The following is a 21,824-nucleotide window of genomic DNA, read 5'->3' as shown; positions in this document are numbered from 1 at the left end:
GTTCCCACCCCCAAACCATCTAAGTTTGCTTGAATCAGATGAATCTGCTGGCACTGCTGTCGGCGGGGGGCACCGCTCAGCTCCCGTTCCCACCCCCAAACCATCCAAGTTTGCTCGAGTCAGGTGAATCTGCTTTAGATATCTCGGGAGCCTTTTGATTCTTCACGAAAATACAGTCAGGATACACCACCAACAGACTGAAAACACCAAACCAAATCTGTTGCCACCGAGTCAATTCCGACTCATAGTGACCCTACAGGACAGAGCAGAATGGCTCCATAGGGTTTCCAAGGAGTGGCTGGTGGAGTCAAACTTCCCGCCTTTTGGATGGCAGCTGAGCTCTTAACCTCTGTGCCACCAGGGCTCCTACCACCACCAGGAAGGAGTAATACGCTTAAATGTCTTCACTACAGGCAGGGACCCCCATGGGAGCCCTGAGGGGCAGCTCTGCCTTGTCCCACAGGGTCGCTATGAGTCAGAATCAACTCGACGGGAACGGGTTCGGTTTTTTTACCTTCGGTTTACAGGCAGGGTGGAGGGATGAGACTCTTGACTGGTCTCTAGTTCTGTGCTGTGTAGGACAGTGTTTCAAGTCTTCAGGGCCCCAAGCAGTAAATGTGTAGACAGTCTTCACATGAGAGAATTAAACTTATCGGCAACCCCAGAAAAACGTCTCCATTTTCCTTTTCACAAATAAACGAGCTTACGTTCGGATAGTCTTACTGTCTCACTGGCTAACACAGTCACGAGGGAATTTCTGAAACTCTTACGTCCCGTAGCAGAATTGGTTCTAAAGTCAGGGTACGTGCTGCCAAGACCGTGACAAGTCGGAGGTACCCCTGAGAGCCCGTAAATCACCCAATGCTGGGTGATGCTCTAGCAGAGCCGGATGCAACAAGAGTCCGGGGTTAGGGGCCAGTCATGGGCAAAATGTGCCTCTTTAAACCTAAGACCGGTACCCCGTGTAGCAGACGCCTGTCCTAGGAGAGGTCTGTGGGAACGAGATCGCATGAGTTAAAGGCAGATCCAGGCCTCCTACCCCGTCCCCCTATGGGGCAAATATTCCCAGAGGGAAATACTGGGTGATGCCACCCACATTATTTAAATAGTACCCCCCCCGTTTTGGTACCAAGAATATATGTTTGGATTTTTATGACTTAAATGCATTTGAGGGGATTCTACTATATTCAAGTATATAAAAGGTGATCTATCACCATCTGAAATCACGTCAGTATGGATCTCAACTCTGAAAATATATGGCGTCCCCAACAAAATCATGCTGTTCTTTACCAATACAGGCCTTTCAAATTTCATTTTAACACAGATGCAATTATGTACATTACAGAAAATATCATTTTATGATAAAATCATTTGCTATTAAATTTAAAATTAAAAACCAGCCTTTTTGGATAATGGTAGGTGAATGCTACATTTTAAACATAAAAAGACAGTTTGGATTATTTGTCAACTTGATGGAAATTCCCACCTTCAAAAACAGCAGTCTTTATCATAAATTAGGTGAAGTGGTATTTTCACTGAAGACTGTAATACAGAAATTGAATCTATAATAGATTTTCCTTTTTTCTTGAAATGGATGCTTACCCATAAGCAAGATTTAGGGAGGAAAAAAGGATATATATGACAAAGTTCAACAAAGACATTAACCCTTATTGGGTATCTTGTTACACGTCATGTGATTACCTTTTCAATAATTCCAGTCATAGGAGCTACGGTGCCTCCTTGAGTTCCCTCAGCACTCACTGAGGACATGTATTTGGGTACTGGAAAGTCAATCTGAACACTTCCTTCCTGTAAACAGAAAACACACCTACAATGGAATCAAGATCTTCTCACTGAATTTTTACTGATATGGCTGAGGGGAATGATTGCCTTCCAACAATCTGTTAAATATTAAACAACAACAACTAAAAAAACAGTTGTTGTTGATTCCAACTCATGGCGAGCTCATGTCTGTCAGGGTAGAACTATGCTCCAAAGGGTTTTCAATGGTTGATTTGTTTGGAAGTAGATGGCCAGGCTTTTCTTCTGAGGTGCCTCTGGGCAGACTTGAATCTCCAACCTTTCAGTCAGCAGCCGAATGCATTAACCATGTGTGCCACCAGGGTTCTAATCTAGCTTTGTGACCTTGAGCAGATTATAACCCCGTCTCAGTCTTGGTTTCTCACCGTAAAGGAGTTAACAGTGAACATGCCTCAGAGGGCAGGAGAGGAAATGATGTGTACAGCTGTATGTAACAGGCAGCCCACTGCTAGAAGCCATATTTAGCAGCGTCCTCACTATCATGGTATTAGTAACAACACCGCAGCGATCATTTACCAAGTGCTTAGTTTGCGGCAGGAATTATTCTTAACACTTATACTGACCATGTCATTAAACCATCACAACAACTCTAGCAGGAGGGACTGTTACTGTTCCAGTTTACAGATGGGGGAGCCGAAGCAGAGTTTAACATGCCCAAGGTCACGCGGCTGATAAACAGCAGGGCCTGGATTTGTTCTAATGCAGCTTCATTCCGGAACCCATGCTCTTTACCACTCCACTAGACTGTCTCTCAGGAGCCCTGGTGGCTCAGTGGCTAAGAGTTCAGCTGCTAAGCAAAAGGTCAGCAGTTCAACTCCACCAGCCGCTCCTTGGAAACCCTACAGGGGCAGTTCTACTCTGTCCTGTAGGGTCACTATGAGTTGGAATTGACTCGACGGCAACGGGTTTGGTGTTTTTGTTTTATACTGCATGATTGACTATGGAAAGAAATTCTTTATGAAGTGGGGTCATCCTAGACTCCATATACAGAAGTTTAATTATTGAAATACTAAAGGCTTCTCACCAGAAAGCAGTCTCATCTGTAAGAGAGTTCTCGAATGTGAGAAGACCCCAGAGAGGCCACAGTATACTTTATAATCCACTCTTCTTCCGCCCGGGCAGAAGCTGAGGACTCGTTGAGGAGCGGGGTCCTAACTGAGAATGATGGTTAGGAAACGCCTCCTAACCAAACCCACACAAAGCCCGCCTTGACGTTTTTCACGGCCAGGAGACCACCACTAGCCCCACCTGCCTTCCTGCTGCCCACCTTCCTCACAAGGAACACCTGCTTCAGACCCTCACCCAGCGGTCCCTTCCTCCTAGGTCACCAGGGTTCCCAGGGTCAGGAGGGTGGTGGTTGCAGAAAAGTGGTCAGGTATCAAAGCTCTGAGCCAATGCCCTCTACAGGGCAGGGGAGACACTCTGACGGAGTTAAAAGAAGAAAACGGATGCGTATCTGTCAGTGAGAATCTGTGTGAACAGAAGGGGCAAATGGAGAAATAGAGAAGGCAGGACTGTGGCAAAGAATCTCAGAGGGAGAGGGAAACTGAGAAAGAAAGGTCGCAGCAGTGGTCAGAGCAGGCTGGAGCCTTCTAATCTCCTGTAGCGGAAGCCCTTGTCCCAAGCCCCGACAGTGACATTACAGAGAAGAGGCATCACCTGAGGAAACAGGTAAGTGGTGTTCTCCAGGATAATCAGCTTAGCTTTACTAGCAACTCCATCAACAGAACATTTCAGGTAGGTGCAGTCTCCCTCACTATGAAGATCACCAAGGACTCGGAAAGTTTTATCATCAATCTGAAAAAACAGAAAAATAAGATGCTTCAAATAAATGCACAACTCTACAGAATTAATAAAATCAGAATCAATTCTTCACTATTAGTAGTTTCAAGACATAAAATGTAAAAATATTAAAAATAAAAGTCACATAGAAACTTTCCCCTACGATTCCTAAATGCAATACCCTACGTAGAAACATCAGTAAATAATTAAAAGGAAAAAAGTTACATAATATATCCGTAGCACCATAATGTTTTGGAGAAAAGTTCATTTAAGAAATAGAAAGAAGAGCAATAAAAGTACAAATAAAATTCGGCAGAATTATCAACACTCAGTTGAGTATATTACATACTAGCGCTCATTTCTGAGTTTCCAGAGTTGACCTTGGTTCTCCCGGGACACAGCCAGAAGCACAGAATTAGAGGGCGTTTCTTTTCTTCACCAATGTGTAGATGCAATTTACTGGTTTCAGTGAAGAAATACATTAGCTGGAGACTGACCACATGTCCTCTCACTTCAGGAAAGAGAGTGCCAAAAAACAGATTCCACACTTAACCTTCCAGAGAAGCCAACAAAAGGACATGAAATCTTTCCCTTTTAAAGAATATTTTCTCGCATATGCACTCAAAAAAAAAAAATTCTCTCACGTCTTCTCTATTTTTTTTTCATTTCGATTCCCATGATGGTAGCATAGAGGTCCTGCGGCCATCTTCTCAACTATAGCCTACGGTGTAACAGGTCACACACGGCAGTCTTTATACACTAGTTCTTGTCTGTTTGAAGTTAAACAGGGTATTTTACTCTTCTTTGTAACCTGCTAACCCAGCCATCTGAGTGTTTGTGGAATCCTTAGGACATAAAGGTTGGACTGGGCACAGCTGCGTGCAGAGCTTTACGAAAGCACACTCTACACGTGCGAATGTAGCTCCATGCACAGACAGAACAGGTCTGCGCCTGGCTTCACCATTTACCAGGGAACAAGAAAGGGATCCCTGGACCAGAAGCACAACACCAACTAAAACTCTTACACTAAAGGAGGCTAACTTCCATTTGTTTTTCTGAATCTCAGAGAAAGAAAATGAATGTGTCTCAAAGTGCTGGGTGGTGTAAAGCATACCACCGATAAACTCATTTTGCAGGATTTCAACTCTCTTGGCTCATATACAATAAGATTTATTCTAGTCCCTGAGTTTGTACCTCACTATAGGAATTTGGTTGAGTTCCCACATTGTGTTTTAACCTTTTTAGCATTTCATTTCACCAGTGTAACGAACATCTTTTAATTGAAGGATATCATAAAATTTTAGACAAGTCCTCAAAGTGTGATCTGTGGATCCTTTAGTGCTCCCCAGATCCTTCAAGGGGTCCATGAAATGAAAAGTATTTTCATAATAATACTAAGATGTTATTTGTCCTTTCAACCCCCATTCTCTCATGCGTGTACAATCGAATTTTCCAGAAGCTGCAGGACATGTGATAATGTTATTGCGCTGAAGGCTAACAGAATGCATGCTTGCATATTGTATAGTCTTATGCTTTACAGTTTTCTCAGTTCAATTTTTCAACACGGTAAATATTAATATTTATAACTTCCATAAATAAAATCTCCTTGGGGGCCTCAATAATTTTTAAGAGTGTAAACGGGTCCTGGGACCAAAATGTTTGAGAACTGCTGCTTTAGATGTAAGTTCACACACATACTTTAAGGGCTTGTTAGGTGTCTGATTCAAGACTATCACTTTTGCCAAGTTTTTATTCTTAAGGGAATCACAGCCCAATTGAGAAGTCAAACTGAATTAGAAACTGTATATGAGGTAATTTCCCCAAACTGGCCTGAAATAAAAGCACAAGACATTCTCCTAGCTACGGTCGTAATAATCAACAGCTTAAGAGAAACCAGAAAGTGAAAAAAATACGCTACTTAGCATGAGAGAGATCAGATTTAGGTCTGAGCTATATAATAAAACCAAGAGCTCACCTGCATGCTGTATGACCCGTCATGGTTGTATGTTACAGCTATGGCTACATCTTTACAAAAAAAGGGAAAAAATTAAACAACAATTAGAAGACATTTATTGGCTCAATAACTGAGATTCCAAAACATCTCCCTTTCAACCTAAAGATGACCAGCTGTTCACAGGGAACCCAACATCTCTCAACTGTCTGGCAACAGAGACTTCTTGTTTTGACATGTGTCAGGCAGGTTCCAATAAGGGTGAATTTCAAACCTTTCTTTTTTAGTAACGGAGTTTTAGATCTTTTAAGGTTGTAGAGTATTTCAGATATTTTTCCCCCGACAAGAAAAACTGCATTGTTGTAATATCAAATACAATGACTTGGTTAAAGAGAACATCTAGCTTAAGACACAAATCTGCCATCTATGGCATGACTGCTTTTGTGACCTTGACTAGTCCCTGAAATTCTCTGAGCCTTGATTTCCTGAGTCATTAAATGGACATGTGAAAATAACAATGATTAAATAAATGTGAAAGTACTGTATCAACTGTGACAGACTATACAAATGTAAGAAATTATTCATGTTACTCCCAGTGAATATGGAATAGGTTGCATCACCCAGGGTCCCTTGAAGACTATCCTAGGAGATGGAAATCCAAAGCTTTGCGGGAAAGATACAGGCCGGAGTCATTTCATCCACTCCTAACACTTCAACCATCATTTTGTTGGTCAGCTCAAATCTGTTCATAGCCCTGACCTTCCCTCTCCAGAACTCCAAGTCATTCCCAGCTGGATGCTCCATGGGCACCTTAAAATGAGCATGGTGGGCCCAACAAATCACCTTCCCCTCCTGACCTGGGAGCGCTATGGCTGGCACAGCCATTCTCCTGGTCATCCAGGTTTCAAGACTGTCATTCTTGCCTCTTCCTTCCACATCCAGTAGTCACCAAAGAGCTGCCAAATTCTCCCCTTTGACCCCCTGTCCTACGCGTCTCTTCCTTTACATTCCACTGCTCTACCCCGACTCAGCCCAACTGCCTGACGAGGTCCTCCCAGGCCCTCCTGCTTCCTCCCTCAACCCCTCCAACTGAAGCTTTCTACCATGCTTGACTCATGTCCCCATCACATGCAGGACACTTGGCCTGGTACTGAAGGCCCCAACCTCTCAGCCTTATTTCTCACCATCTCCCTCTACGATCCTATGCTCCAACCAATCAGTCTTTCCCATACATGGCTCTAGCTCTCCCTTCTTCACTGTGCCTTTTACTCATGCTCCTCCTTGGCTACGTTGCTGGTCCCCATCCACACCAGCTGAACCCCCACCCCGCCGTTCCATTCACAACCTGCTCACTGTTCTTGGGAAGAGTCTGCCTCAGCAGAGTGAGTTCTCCCTCCTGTGAACTCTTAAACCACTGTCATTCTCCCCAACCCTGTTTTATGATAAAGACTTCTTGTTTTTTTTTAAATTACAAAAGGTAAAAATGCTCACAAAAGTCAAACACTGAAGCATATAAAGCAAAAAATGAAAGCCCACCTTCTCGCTCAACTAGCAAGAAGCGCGTTAGTATGTAAATCCTTTTTGACCTTTTTATTTTCTAATTGTGGTAAATATATATGTGATAAAACGTGCCATTTCAATTTATTTCACATGTACAATTAAGGGACAATAACTATGTTCATCATGTTGTTCAACTGTCACCATTATGTATTTTCAAGTTTTCCCACAACCCTCAACGAAAGCTATGTGTCCCCTATATAATGACTACCTCTTCCCCCCTCTCCTGCCTGCCCCTGGTAACTACTAATAAACCGTGTCTCTATACACTTGTCTATTCTAGATTTCTTACGTAAGTGGGAAAATATCTGTCCTTTTGTGACTGACTTATTTTACTCAGCATGTTGTCAAGGTTCATCTGTGCTGTAGCATGTATCAGGACTTCATCTCTCTTTATGATCAAGCAATACCCCATTGTATGGATAGACCACATTCTGTTTATCCATTCATCTGCTGACAGACATTTAGGTTGTTTCCATCTTCCAGCTATCATGAATAGTGCTGAAATGAACACTGCTGGACAAGCATCTGAGTGTGTTCTGCTTTCAATCCTTTTGGGTATATACCTAGGAGCGGAATTGCTGGATTATATGGTAGTTCTAAGTTTAGCTTTTTGAGGAACTGATGAACTGTTTTCCTCAGTGGATGTACCAACAGCAATGATGAGGGTTCCAATTTCTCCACATCTTCACCAACACCTGTTGCTTTCCTTTCTTTTAATCATAACCATTTTAGTAGGCGTGAAATGATATCTCAATGTGGTTTTGATTTGCATTTCCCCAGCGATTAATGATGTTGAGCATCTTTTCATGTGCTTAATGGCCACCTGTATTTCTTCTTTGGTGAAATGTCTACTCAAGTCCTCTGCCATTTTTTGATGGGGCTGTTTGTCTTTCTGTTGTTAAGTTGTAGGAGTTCTTTGTATATTCTGGGTATTAGATCCCTGTTCAGATCTTTTTAAATGCACACTGAAACATATATTTTTCTTTTATAACAATAGGACTACATTATACACATTGTTATGCAACCAGCTTTTAAAGAATTAACATGTGACATATAGATCCACTTTTGCTTTTTTTTCTACGATTCTAAGAGGACATAGTTTAATAACGATGATGACAGCTGACACTCATGGACCGCTAACTGTTCGCTCCATGTTTCCCACATGTTGGCTCCTTTCATTTCCACAACGACCCCAGGAAGTCATTACTACTCCCACCCCCATTTATAAATGGTCAAGGACACTGGATGCTTAGAGAGCAGTGACTTGCCCAAGAGTGACAGAGAAGAGGAGAGTCACGGTCTGAACCCACACAGTCTCCCTCTTCCCAACAGACATGTTTCTCTTTGCCAAATGGTACATTCCTTGAGAGAAAAAACAAGGACAAAGACATCTTTTTCCCCTTCTTCATATCACTCAGCGTATCTGTTTTTTCAAAAGCTTTCTACTGAAGGTATAATGAACTTTCCCACCCTATACTGTCAAATTTTTAATCCCTCCCAGGGGAAGATGCCTCCAATTACACGGGATCAGTTTTCTCTCTCAATTTATAACATATAAAAAGTATTTAACTGACATGAATGCCAGTAGGATCACGATAAAGACGCAGCCAGGAAAACTCTAAATTCTTTTTTGTTCTATACAGTAATTCGACTTGTTTCTCTTTTCCCTACACATCTTTTGTCTCCTACAACAGCACCTTCAACATCCTCTTAACATATTTTATGGAAGGAAGGAATGGAAGTATGGCATGGTGCAATGTCAGGTCAGCACATACACCCTGGAGCATGGGTTCAAATCCTGACTCCTTCTACAAAGAAAGACTCTGTGAACACGTAAGCGGACAGCTACATAGAATCGAGTGGACATCCAGGGATGGGGTGCCCAGATCAGCGGGCAGGAGAATTCTGCTCTCCCTGGTTGGCACGCTTTTACGGCGGAGCTATCAGAGTTTAATGACACCTCATGTGCGAGGTTATCGAGCACTGCCAGCTCTGACTCTGCCCACTCAGCTCGCCATGCGAACCATCCTGCAGAGGAAGGGACGTGGTGGTCCTGCTCTGTCACAGGAGTCCAGTCCCTCTGACACACTGGTCCAGCCATTAATTAACAAGCTGCCTTCTGGCTCAGGCGGCAATCTCTTTGACTTCAGGTAAAATAAACCACCCCCTACCTTGAGCCTACTCAAATTAGTTTGCAGTCAAGAATCAATTTTCCACCTGGAAAACTGGTGGGAACAGCATGGAAATCAAGGACAGAGAGGAGGGAGTCAGCCCTGGTCCTGCCGCCCCTTGGCCTTGAGTAACTCATCACCTCCTGCACCTCGGTTGCATCATCCGCAAGTGGGGACAGCAGTGACCGCACTTCCCTAAAGTGTCGTGAAGATAAAAATCTCCACTTGACGAGGCACTCAATAAATGACAGCTCGTTTGCGTCCCACTTCCACCGGAAGCACTGCCTGAGCAGCGGGTTCTCCTCCCTTTCTGACAGTTTTGGATTTTTTTTTCTTATTTAGAAGTAATATACTCTCAGTGTAGAAAAATTGCAAAGCAAAGTAAAAAGAAATGGGAAAAAAGGTCACCTCAAATCCCACCACCCAACAGTAACCACAAATATACTTTGGCATAGTTCATTTCAGTCTTATTTCTGTATATGTTTTATGACACATTTTTTGAATATTTATAAAATACAGAAAAAAGTGTAAAGAAGAAAAAAAAAAACCAATTCTGTTATTTTGGCATATTTCCTTCCAATGTTAGGCTAGATATTTTTAAAAATGTAATTAACTGATTATAATCAGGCTAAATCCTTTTCTTTTTTTCAGGTAAATGTCATCTATTTCTATGAATCATATTTCTCTGTAAACGAAACACTACTTACTGTTTTTCCCATCTCTAAGAGTCATGTTCCTGGTGTAACAGATATTCAGTCTTCTTCCACTGCTAGATGCAAATGGAGAGAATCGATCTAGAAAAATTTAAAATTCAACAACAAATTTACGCCCATCAAGCCTACTGAATTTCTCACTTACAAAAGAAAACCCACAACACGGGTCCTAAATCAGCAGCTGAAATGTTTCCTTTGTTCTTTTCCTTGTTTTAAATTTAGGTACTTTCATTTACACCTCAGGAAAGTCTATATGAAAAAGCCCAGCTTCTCTTGAAAAATCAGAGTATCTGCAGCTTCAGCTCTCACCCCCTGGTGGCAGGCACTAGCCGGCGGCCCCCTCCTGAAAGGATGAAAGCAATCCCGGTCACCGAAATCTCTACCGCTTGCTGTGTTTCTTTCATCAGACCCCTTTGACTCTTTCACGTTACTGGTCAGCTCCATAGGCTTCTGAGCGTGCATCCTCTCCTGGACAATATCCAGGCGCTACAGCAAAGCTCTGGCCTATAGGGTCGCTATGAGTCGGAATCGACTCGACAGCAATAGGTTGGTTGTTCTTTTTTTTTTAATAGCAAAGCTAAACCGAAGTAATTTATTCTGAAACTCGTATCGGTGCCAGTTATAAATTTAAAAAAAGGAAGGTGAGAGCAAGAGCACACTCTGCTGTAAAAATGCTAAGTTCAGGCTCAGGAATACCAACCTGGGGCATATTTAGACACATTTTATTTAAGGTAAGAGGATAAAACAGGGGTAGAGCACAAATCTCCTAAAAATGTAGTTGCACATTTAAAGCTTTCAATAATGTTTTATTGAATGAATTTAGAAAATAAAGATCCTACATAATAAGGAGATAATGTGAATTAGATTTTTTTTTTCCTGCTTGCTCCAAAGGTCAGAATTAGCCTGAGTAAATATATTATACTAGTCCCCGGGGGGCACAAATGGTTAAGTGCTCGACTACCAGCTGAAAGGTTGGTGGTTCGAACCCACCAGCGGCGACCTGGAAGACAGGCCTGGTGATCTGCTTCTGAAAGGTCACAGCCGTGAAAACCCTGTGGAGCAGTTCTCTGCACACGGGGTCACCATGAGTCAGAAGTGACTCAACGGCAATGAAGAACAACAACGACGAAGATATTACGGAGCAAGTTCAGGAGAGCTCGGTTTTGGCTCAATTTAAGGGGAGGAACTTTCCAACAGAGAGTGGACCAAGACTGTAATAAAGTACCGTATAAAGTAATGCATTTCCAGCTTCCCGAGGTGTTAGAAAGAGGCTGGGCAACAACTGAGTGGGGACTCCGAAGGGGAGACGCATATATCGGGCGGCCAGGGTGAATCCCTGCCGTGCTCCTTCCTATGCTCAGGCTCCCTGGCACCAGGAAGTACCTAGGCCTCTAGGCAGACAAGAATTCAATCATAAGCTGGGGAAAGAGAGTAGCAATAAATCATGGGGAACTCAGGGGCATTGGGGTCTCCATTGCTGTATCTCTAGTTCCCTGGACCAAGGAAACTGCCGTGGGTACAGAGGGTCCCGTAAAGTAGGCCATGAGGAGGGGCAAGCAAAAGCAGTTGGAAGGATCAGCACGGAATGGGGGAAGAACGAGCGTTTGGCTGAAAGGAGACCCATCTCTACCATGGTGATTTGTCAGGTCATGTTTAATAGTAAGTGTTTATGGGGGCACCCATGATGTGTGGAGAATCTTCTTCAAACTAAAACACGCATTAGCAGAGGATGGTGTCAAGCACTGAGAGAAGAAAGGGGGACAAAAATGGCATAAAGAGAGAAAAGCATGTTCAGGGAGAATTCACAAAAACTCGGCAAGCTGAGGAAAGAGAAAGGCACCCATTACCTTGCGCCTTAAGTCTGAAAGCATCAGTTGCAGCTCTCTCCTTGAGGATGAGGCCCAGGGCTGCCTGGCACAAGAGCTCCTTGGCTGTGGCCCTCTGAGCGGGAAACAGCTCTGTGTGGTGCTGAGGGATGAAGTCCGTGTGCACATTCCCGGCTTCAAAGTCCGGGTGGCCAGAGAGGCTGAGCAGGAAGTCAATGTTGGTATGTAGTCCGACAATCTAGGACGAGAATAAAGCTCTCAGTCCCTCCCGGGTGGGGAAAACAACGGCTTCAGAAAAACGTTTGTATGGTGCCTGCTCTTTCTGCTGAGTACCTTCCACAAAGAACAACTCACAGGAAAAACACAAAAACCCCACTGAGGTGCCATATGGTGACAGGGAAGCTCGGAGAGAAAACAGAAACAAAAATAACACCCCACCATCACTACACATTTGGGTTTGAAACCTAAAACTCTATTTTATTATGATAAAGTAGACCCAGGAAACGGCATTAGGGCAGGGGGCGTGGAGACGTTTCACTGACTCAGGTTAAGAAAGCGCCAAATGTTATGAAACATAAATGAGATTCATCTGTAAGATACTGAAGACCTGTCACGCAGGACATGCCCACAAACAGGGAGACTGCAAACAGCAGGCAGAACCACGACCCTGTGGACAGGATGGAACGTCCTTCCAACACTAAGATCCAAATTTTACATACAAAAAAGTCCTAAAACTAATGGAAGGCCACCCAATAAACGGGGTCACAGGTAAAAGCAGCCGAGTCCCGACTCATCTATTCACTCCTTTCACAGCCACGTACCCGGCACCTGTTAGGGGTCGCCCTGGTCTAGGCAGCGGGGACACGGTGAAGGACACAGCAGATGACAGCCCTGCCCTCTCCGAGTTCACCTTCTAGGGAGGGAGACAACACACGCGCAGTAACTCTCTAAGGTAACGTCAGGTGCTGTGAAGGAACCAGCGCTGCCTGCGGGGCTGGAGAACAGCAAAGGACCCGACTGTAAACAGGCGGCTGGGCAGCTCTCTGAGGACAGTCACGTGGGCACCTGACGAGGAGACGCGGCTGCGTGCTGCCAACGTGGCTGAAATCAGAGACCAGAGGACGATCGGAATGTGTAAGAATGTGAACGTCATCGATTAATAAGAAATCCTCGTATGAAGCTGAATCAGGGTAGTGAGACCTTCTGCACCGAGGAACTTCATGGGCAACCAACTCTACCAAACTCTAGCAGATGAATGAAGCCGACCCTAACCGTCTCACTTCTTCAGAATAAAAACACAGACGGCAGGCTACACGTCTGTAGCTGGCCTGCTCACAGAGTGAACAGGAACTTCACTGAAGTATAACGCTGACCCTGACAGCTTTACTTCTGCAGAATTTCTTTTTTAAGTGAAATCCCAAAGCCTTGAAATCCTACTCTGACCCATAGCAAATTCCCCCACGTACGCAGTGACAAAGGGATAAAGACTGACCCATCGTGAGGGACGCGCTTGGCTGTAGAAACACAGAGAGCACCGGGTGGCCGACACAACCCCAGATTACTCACGTTGTACTGACGGAGGCTGTACCTCAGTTTCGTCAAGGCCGCCTGGCGATCGGCGGCCCACACGACCAGTTTGGCGACCATGGGGTCATAATGCACCAAGACTTCATCTCCTGAAATTGAAAAGCCACAGTAACCACTCAAGAGTCAGAACTGAAAGGGCTCAAAGTGACCTGAGCATACGTGACCAGCAAGACATTCTGCTGGGGTTTTGTGTACATTTTCTCACTTCATCTTAACAAACCCCTGCAAGATAGATGTCATTATCACCATTTTATCCACAAGGAAACAGGCTCAGAGGGGATTTAAAAACTTGCCCACCATCTACTGAGGGTGTGGCCACCTAAGAGTACCAGGCCGTAAGACAAGGATTCAACCACACACAGACTAGCTTCCTCTGAAGGCCTTCCTTTCTCATTTAGGAAGCAGTGCAAACTCCCTCTACCTCCTCACATCACGCTCAGTCTGCCCTGGGCACTCCCCTCTCTCCACTCCCTCAGCGGTAAAACAAAAGTAGCGACTCCTCTGCCTAGTAGGGTTGCTGGGAGGACCAGCAACAAAGTACCAGGTGCCATACCTGCAGAGCTACTGAACAAGTGGTACCCATCACCACCATGATGGTTAGAGTGCTAGGAACAAGAATCTGAACCAGGGCACGGTCCACTGGTTAGAAGTAAGTCGAAAGGATGTGGCAGACTATCCAAAAACCAAAAAACCCATTGCTATTGAGTCGATTCCAACTCACAGTGACCCTACAGGATAGAGTAGAACTGCCCCATAGGGTTTCCAAGGAGTGGCTGGTAGATTCCAACTGCTGACCTTTTGGTTAGCAGCCTAGCTCTTAAGCAGTGTGCCACCAGGGATCCTGTAAGACTAAAGAACACTACTCTAGGACCCTTTCATGATTTAGATAGGTCACCTGACCTCTGAACCCAGGGGTTCATCCATAAAATTAAGGGGTTGGATCATACTTCCCTTCCTCCACTCACTCACTCACCAACACATACTGAATAGCTACCAGGCCTAAGGTTTGAGCAAGGCCTCATCTCTCCCTCAAGAATCTGACAATCTAACGGGGAAGCGAGACAAGGAGTAAAGACTACTACAGTCTAGGAAGGGTGAAGTCCGAGGAGAGCACGAGGTGCTACGGGAACAGAGAGAGGCAAGCTGGGGGAGTTTCTTGGACTCCATTATCCCTCCCAGCGCGAGACCTGAGGCTGGGAGTCCTTCTCAAAGCTCTGTCTCTGCTCTCCTTTGAGCACCGCCATAAAATTACATTGCAAACTGTGCTTGCCACACAAGGTCCTCCTTTTCTGCTTCAAGTACTCTCTTTTCTGCTATTAAACTACCAAATCTTGATGGGGCTTAGACAGAGCTCCCAAAATGATGCCAATCTATCATCAAGGATTCCTAATTCCTCATTTTAGCTTTCAAGACCAAACATGGTTTTCCCTCAACCAAGTCTCCAGCCACATCTCCAGCTACTCACCCTCCTGAACCTTTTCTCCAGCCATGTATACTTTCTTATAGTTCTTCGAACACCCTTTAACCTTTTTGCTTCTTCGCTTTTTCTTAAGCTGTTATATCTGCCAACTCAAATCTTATCCACCAATCAAGCCTCCCTCTTAGAGACTTGTGATGATACCAGACTGACATAGAGCCTCTTAGTCCCGAGCACTGCTCTATCCCATCACCCACCATCTGTGAAACTCCTCTGGCAATGGAAATTAAAATGACAATACACAGTGGTGGCTCAGAGCATAGCCTTTGGAGCCAGACTGCCTGGGTATACATTCTGGCTCCAAGGGTGACCTTGGGTAAGTCACTTAACTTCTTTGTACCTCAGTTTCCTCATCTATACAATGGGGATGATAATAATGCCTACTCATAGGGTAGTTCTGAGGGTTAACCCAAACCCACCAAACCCATTGCCATCAAGTCGATTCCGACTCATAGCAACCCTACAGGACAGAGTAGAACCGCCCCATGGGGTTTCCAAGGCTGAAAATCTTTAAGGAAGCAGATTGCCACATCTTCTTCCCGCAGAGCAGCTGGTGGGTTTGAACCACCGACCTTCTGGTTAGAGGCCTAGGGCTTTAACCGGTGCACCACCAAGGCTCTTTCTGATGGTAAAGGAACCCACATATAACACTTAGAAGACAGTAAGCGCTACATAATTTGTTAGTTACGACCATTATTAATCACATGCTTAACTGTGATCTTTCCTGTAGTGCTATTCATTTCTTTTGTTAGTTAGCCTATAGTAAGTTTACATCTTAATTCTCTAGTTTGACTTTAAGTCCCTTAAAGTCAAGAGTGCCTTGAACAGTAGGTGTCAGTCACCTTAAACATACTTGGAACTAGGAAAAGTAAACAAATAAACTTGCTTTGACCAAGTACCACTGCATTTAAAACAAGAGTGCATTGTTTATAAATACTAGTTATTCTTTAAAAGTAACTATTCCAGAAGGGGAGCCCTGACGGCACAGCGGTTAAGAGCTCGGCTGCTAACCAAAAGGTCAGCAGTTCAACTCCACTAGGAAACCTCACGGGCCAGTTCTACTCTGTCCTACAGGGTCATTATGGGTAGGAATTGACTCAACAGCAACAGGTTTTTTGGTGTTATTCCAAAAGGGAAAATAGAGGTTAATGAGAAATCAATTAAATCCTTTATTTTAAAGCATGCTGGACATTTCCACAAACCCCCGAGATAAGACTCAAAAATGATAATGCCTTAAAAAATCAAAGAGAGTGAGACCTTTTATTTTATTTGACTTTACCTTCTCGTACTCCAGTCTCAATCCTTGTGCAAAGGTCGGTTTGAGGGGTAGAGAGATGAACTATCTGCCCGGCCACTGGCATGAAGTTATTGTTAGGGTCTTCTGCATATATCCGAGCTTCGAAGGCATGGCCTTGCAGAGTTATTTCTTCCTGGCTCAAGGGAATCTTCTCTCCTGCTGCAATCTGGTAACAGAAGAGTATGTGCTTCCTGTGAAAATCCACCTCACAGCAGTTACAAGGCTTAGTACATTTCTGAGCTTGCCTTTTTCTATGTAAAATATACATTTGGGCTTTAAAATGGAGCCAAATGAAATATTTTATTTTATCCACCTACTTGAGCATTAGGCAAAAACAAAAATAGATTAAAAAACAGATGCAGCTTGGGAAGAGCCTATTAATTACAATGGGTTTCTAGTTTTTAGAGGGAGAAAGCAGGCGAACTGATGACTAAATCATAAACACAAAGATCTACATTTGTTGAATATAATCAAGAGCAAAATATTTCACTGGACGTAAAGTCTCAGTTTTCACTTAAACACCGGCACTCAGCTCCTGAATCAATCTTTTGATAACAAGTTATTAGCTGATGTTTAGGACTGCGTCCCCAGTGACGGGCGTGGTGCGGCCTCTGCCATCTACACTGTGATCCTCGTCAGGGAGGGAGCGAGACAGCAAGGCAGAAAGGGGAGCAGGTGGTTTCCAATGTCTTTATGTTTACATGTATCACATGACACCAGATCCTAAAAGGGTGATCACTATTGTTTACCACTCCTACAATTAGTAGTCTTTTGGCTATTACGTACCAATATAACACATCTCTCCTTTCAACTACTACAACTTGGAAAAGGTGATTGGAGGACACATCGTCTCTCTCTTCACTCTCTCCTTCAAGTTTTTCTCCAAGATGGGAAAATGACAACTGAGATGGCAAGACGGATACAGAAAAACCACCACCAACAAACGCTAAGTGACTCAGTGACACAACGCGCCGCAAAGGGGGCAGAGATAGTCAGGGCTGCCTCTCCTTGAATCTGTCAGTAAGGAAGACCAGGAACCACAGCTGCTAGGGATGAATGGGACCACAAAAACCCAAACCCATGGCTACTGAGTCGATTCCAACTCATACCAACCCTATAGGACACAGGAGAACTGCCCCAAAGGGTCTCCAACGAGCAGCCGGTGGATTCCAACTGCCGAGCTTTTTGGTTAGCAGCCAAGCTCTTAATCACGGCACCACCAGGGCTCCGAATGAATGGGAAAGAGCCTAAACTGAATGTCTTTATGGCATGGTGGTTCAAAGACTCTGCTGCCATACTGCCTGGGTTCAAATTCTGTCCTTTACCTACTCCGTGACCTGGGCAAGTGTCAGAGAAAAGTGCCTGGCACAGAGTAAGCACTACGCAAGCGCTAGCTATTGCTTCATTCTCATCCTTTATAATGAAATACTCTTCAATGTTTCCATAAAGAATTCTACTTGTTTTAATATAAAAGAGGGAAAAGACGTCCATATTTCAACATGTGATCTTATTTCTATCTAGCCCCATTTCAAGTTGGCTGGTCGGTGCTTGTCTCTTTTCCTCTGAAATTGCTTCTATTGAGCCCAGAAAATACTGGCCCCCCTACGTTCCTAGGAATTTGGAAATCTGTGCCATCTGAGTTCTTTCAGGCTTTGACTCTATTTGGAACTCAAGGACCTTCGGCATTTTCACCAGCTTTACTGGGACCCTGCTGACCATCTGCATCTGCAGTCTGGATCCTGGATGCTCTCGTCATTGAGCCTTGTTCCAGGAAGGCTCTGACCATGGAGACAGGTCCTGGAGCTTACCTCTTGTTCACCAAATGACAAACGCCCTTGTTTTACCTCTGCTGGGAAAGCCAGACTCCAAAGTGCCTTGAACTCTATAAACCAGGTCCAGTTGTGCCTCTGAGCTCCAGAACCCCTCCACAGATGACAAAGCCTCCTTCTCTTTCTGGAAGGAGCCCTGATGGTGCAGTGGTTAAGCGCTCAGCTGCTGACCAAAAGGTTGGCGGTTAGAACCCTCCAGCGACTCTATGGGAGAAAGATGTGGCAATCTGCTTCCGTAAAGATTACAGCCTTGGAAACCTTATGAGGCAGTTCTACTCTGTCCTACAGGGTCGCTATGAGTCGGAATTGACTTGACGGCAATGGGTTTCTCTTTCTGGAGAGCCTTGCCAAACTCTTATCTTCGTGCGCTTCAGAAATAAATATCTGCTATTTCCTCTAACGTCCAAAAGCCTTCTCTTACCTTGACCCTTAGAAGTCTTTGAGCTTCCCTGATATCAAAATTCCAGACCCTTTTGATTACCAAAAAAAAAAAAAAACCCAAACCCAATGCCATTGAGTCGGTTCTGACTCATAGTGACCCTGCAGGACAGGGCAGAACTGCCCCATGGGGTTCCCAAGGCTGTAAATCTTTATGGAAGCAGACTGCCACATCTTTCTACCATGGAGCGGTTGGTGGGCTTGAACTGCGCCAACCTTCCGGTTAGCAGCCGAGCCCTTTAACCACTGCACCACCACGCCTTCTATTTAACTATTACTTAAAAAACAACCTCCTTTTCCTTGAATTCTGGAAACAAGCACTCTCTCTCCAGTTCCCCTGACACTCATTAGCACTAGTCTGATGGCCTGGTCTTCCTTAGCTCCCAGGGCTGGAGAGGCTCAAAGAACCTCTGGGCTCAATGAGAACCACCAATCATCCCCAAGGAGCCAGCAAAAGGAAGATCATTTTACAGTCCACAGAAGTTCTGAAAAGACAAAATTATCAAAATAATCAAGATTTTGGCATCATAACATGAAAAAAAATATTAGATTCAGGATATATAAAGAACCAAGACTGCTACAGAGACCAAGAATAGATTGATACTACTTTGACAATGTTTTTAAAATATTAAAACAAAAGAAGGTTGAGGTAAAATCTATCATTTTCAATAAAGAGATTAAAAACAGATTGCTATTAATATTCGAAGGAATATGCTTTGTGGGGCTCTGACTGAGACCATGCTTCCTAAAGTATCTAAAGGACGGTTGTGGGCTTGCACTTTCATCGAACACAGTGAACACGTGACAGCGATGTCCAGATGCTTCAAAGTCTCTAAGCGCTTACTCTGAGTGACTACACTTATCTCGCCAAGGACAGTGACTGCGTGTGGACCAGCACTGCTGTGGGGACCACACCACTGGTCTAGACCATTTCCCTGGCTCTTCATTCCCAACTCTGCCTTAGCTCACATCATCTTGGCTAGCACCTGCCCTGCCTCTAAAATCCCTGACGGCCTGGCCCAGGGCAACGTGGCCTCCGGTAGAAGCTGAGGCTTGGGCACTGAGATGATGTGCTCGTGAACAAGTCTCACGACCTCCTGGTGGCACTCACCTCGTGCCTAAGGGGAAATAACAGAAAGTGACAGGTTAAGAAGCTCAGTCCATAAAGTGACAATAATGTCGCAGTATCAAACGTAGCCATCACCGTTTACCTCCCATTTTCCTGTCCTCATCACAAACACCAAGAATCAAATCCTTGTCCAAAGTGACATCTTCATTTAGGAGGCCAGAGGGAACCTATTGTCAAGACTGATCTATAACAGCAAAAATATTCTTTCACCCTCAGCTGCCACTCCACCAAGTCAGTGCCTGTGATCATCTCAGTAACAGGATGCTCTACTTGCAGCCTCGTATTCATCTCCATGAAGTAGAAATTGTGCTTGGAGTCCATGATAAACTCCACAGTTCCTGCAAGATAAAACATGGCCACATATCAGCAGTATACAATCAGCAGCAAATCAAAATCATCCAGGGTATACCATGTCAAGTTTTCCTGCTGCCTTCGTTCAACGGTAAACATTCTGCACTTCAGAAACATCTCCCATGTTGCAGCAAATGACTCTTGGTCAAAAACAGGATGCTGCATGAATTTAGCAACACAAACATTTGTTTGGGGTTCTGAGCAAACGGTGAGCCTAGGTTATGCATTGTCTCAGCTGCTGCAGCAGTGAGAACATGGCAGAACCAGTGTTACTGCTTCAGTGCACCAGAGCCCCAGGAGCCTCACATGAGCCATCCTAGCTCACTCCAACCCTGTGGCGAAAAAGATAAAACTTTCTTCCCCCTGACTGTGGGCTCTCGGGAGCTTCCTTAAAAGTTCTTTCGTTGGTGACCCGCTGAGAGATTTCTTAGCCACTAAACCTTCTGTTAATGTCTTACCTATCAGCGTTCTATAAAGCACTAGAGAAAACTCCCCAGTTTTATTAAGGTAAAATTTCAGACAATGAAATATACCCATTTTAAGTGCACGTGTGCTGGGTTTTGACAACTGTCTACAGTCACGAGACCACCACCGCCTCCACCATTCAAACAGTCCCCTCGTTCTCCCGTGTCGTCAGCCCCTTCCTCAGAACCCTGGCGCCACGCTTCCTGCCTGCTCTGCTTTCTGTCACCATAGCTTTGCCTTTTCTAGACTCTCACGTAAACGAAATCGTAGACTCTGGACTCTTTTGCGTTTTTTCACTTAGCCTAAAGTCAGTTCCAAGTATGTTTTTCAACGTGTTTGGCAAACTGTGTGTCACAACCCATTAGTCGAGCATAAAAATCAATTGAGTGATTTCATTTTAACATAAAATAGAAATGGAAAATATCAAAAAGCATCACACATAATTAAAGTACTGTTCAATCAGATTTTTGTTGGAAATACATCTGTATATAAACACACATACTTATGGGGATATATTAAACCAAAACAACCCAAACCAGTTGCCTTCGAGTCAGTTCTGACTCACAGTAACCCTATATACTAGGTCTCAATATGAAATGTATTTCTTACTGTGGATCTGGTCAAAAGTTTGAAAGCCACTGATTTAAGAGCTACATGTTTCTTTGGCCTTCTGAGAAATAAAGAAACCCACTAGAAGCAGATCTTCACATACCTGCTCCCACATAATTTACAGCTTTAGCAGCTCTGACTGCAGCTTCTCCAAGCTTTCTTCTTACTTCGGCTTCAATTCCAGGCTATGAAAAAATATTTACAATAAATCTCTATTAGTACCTTGTTAATTGTTGTTATTGTTAGGTGCGGTCGAGTCTGTTCCGACTCACAGTGACCCTATATACTACAGAACAAAACAATGCCCGGTCCTGCGCCACGCTCGCAATTGTTGCTATGCTTGAGCCCACTGTTGCAGCCACTGTGTCAATCCATCTCGTTGAGGGTCCTCCTCTGTTTCGCTGACCCTGTACTTTACGAAGCATGATGTCCTTCTCCAGGGACTGATCCCTCTTGACAACATGTCCAAAGTATGTAAGATGTAGTCTCGCCATCCTTGCTTCTAAGGAGCATTCTGACTGTACTTCTTCCAAGAAAGATTTGTTCCTTCTTTTGGCAGTCCGTGGTATATGCAACATTCTTCGCCAACACCACAATTCAAAGGCGTCAATTCTTGTTCGTTCTTCCTTATTCATTGTCCAGCTTTCACATTCATATGATCCACTGAAAATATCACGGCTTGGGTCAGGTGCACCTTAGTCTTCAAGGTGACAATCTTCGCTTTTCAACACTTTAAAGAGGTCTTTTGCAGCAGATCTGCCCAATGCAATGCATCTTTTGGTTTCCTGACTGCTGCTTCCATGGGTGTTGATTGTGGA

General features: G+C 44.2%; 1 protein-coding gene across 2 annotated transcripts in view; it reads right to left on the bottom strand.

The window, feature by feature from the left end:
* Window positions 1–21,824, bottom strand: part of MCCC1 (methylcrotonyl-CoA carboxylase subunit 1) — a 55,435-nt gene that overhangs the window by 2,691 nt on the left and 30,920 nt on the right. The window contains exons 9-18 of one of the 2 annotated variants that reach the window (XM_023736826.1): window positions 21,110–21,191; window positions 19,792–19,919; window positions 16,168–16,351; window positions 13,391–13,500; window positions 11,846–12,062; window positions 9,993–10,079; window positions 5,579–5,628; window positions 3,481–3,618; window positions 1,702–1,809; window positions 515–628 (exon numbers count right to left, since the gene is read on the bottom strand). In XM_023736826.1, coding sequence (XP_023592594.1) covers window positions 515–628; window positions 1,702–1,809; window positions 3,481–3,618; window positions 5,579–5,628; window positions 9,993–10,079; window positions 11,846–12,062; window positions 13,391–13,500; window positions 16,168–16,351; window positions 19,792–19,919; window positions 21,110–21,191 — 1,218 coding nt within the window. The remainder of the gene's footprint in view (window positions 1–514; window positions 629–1,701; window positions 1,810–3,480; window positions 3,619–5,578; window positions 5,629–9,992; window positions 10,080–11,845; window positions 12,063–13,390; window positions 13,501–16,167; window positions 16,352–19,791; window positions 19,920–21,109; window positions 21,192–21,824) is intronic. The other variant, XM_004382300.1, reaches the window with a different exon arrangement.

Source organism: Trichechus manatus, unplaced genomic scaffold (genome assembly GCF_000243295.1).
Source record: "Trichechus manatus latirostris isolate Lorelei unplaced genomic scaffold, TriManLat1.0 scaffold00092, whole genome shotgun sequence".
Classification (NCBI taxonomy): domain Eukaryota; kingdom Metazoa; phylum Chordata; class Mammalia; order Sirenia; family Trichechidae; genus Trichechus; species Trichechus manatus.
The sequence above is the reverse complement of the archived record's forward strand: the minus strand, read 5'-3'. Positions and strand labels throughout refer to the sequence as shown.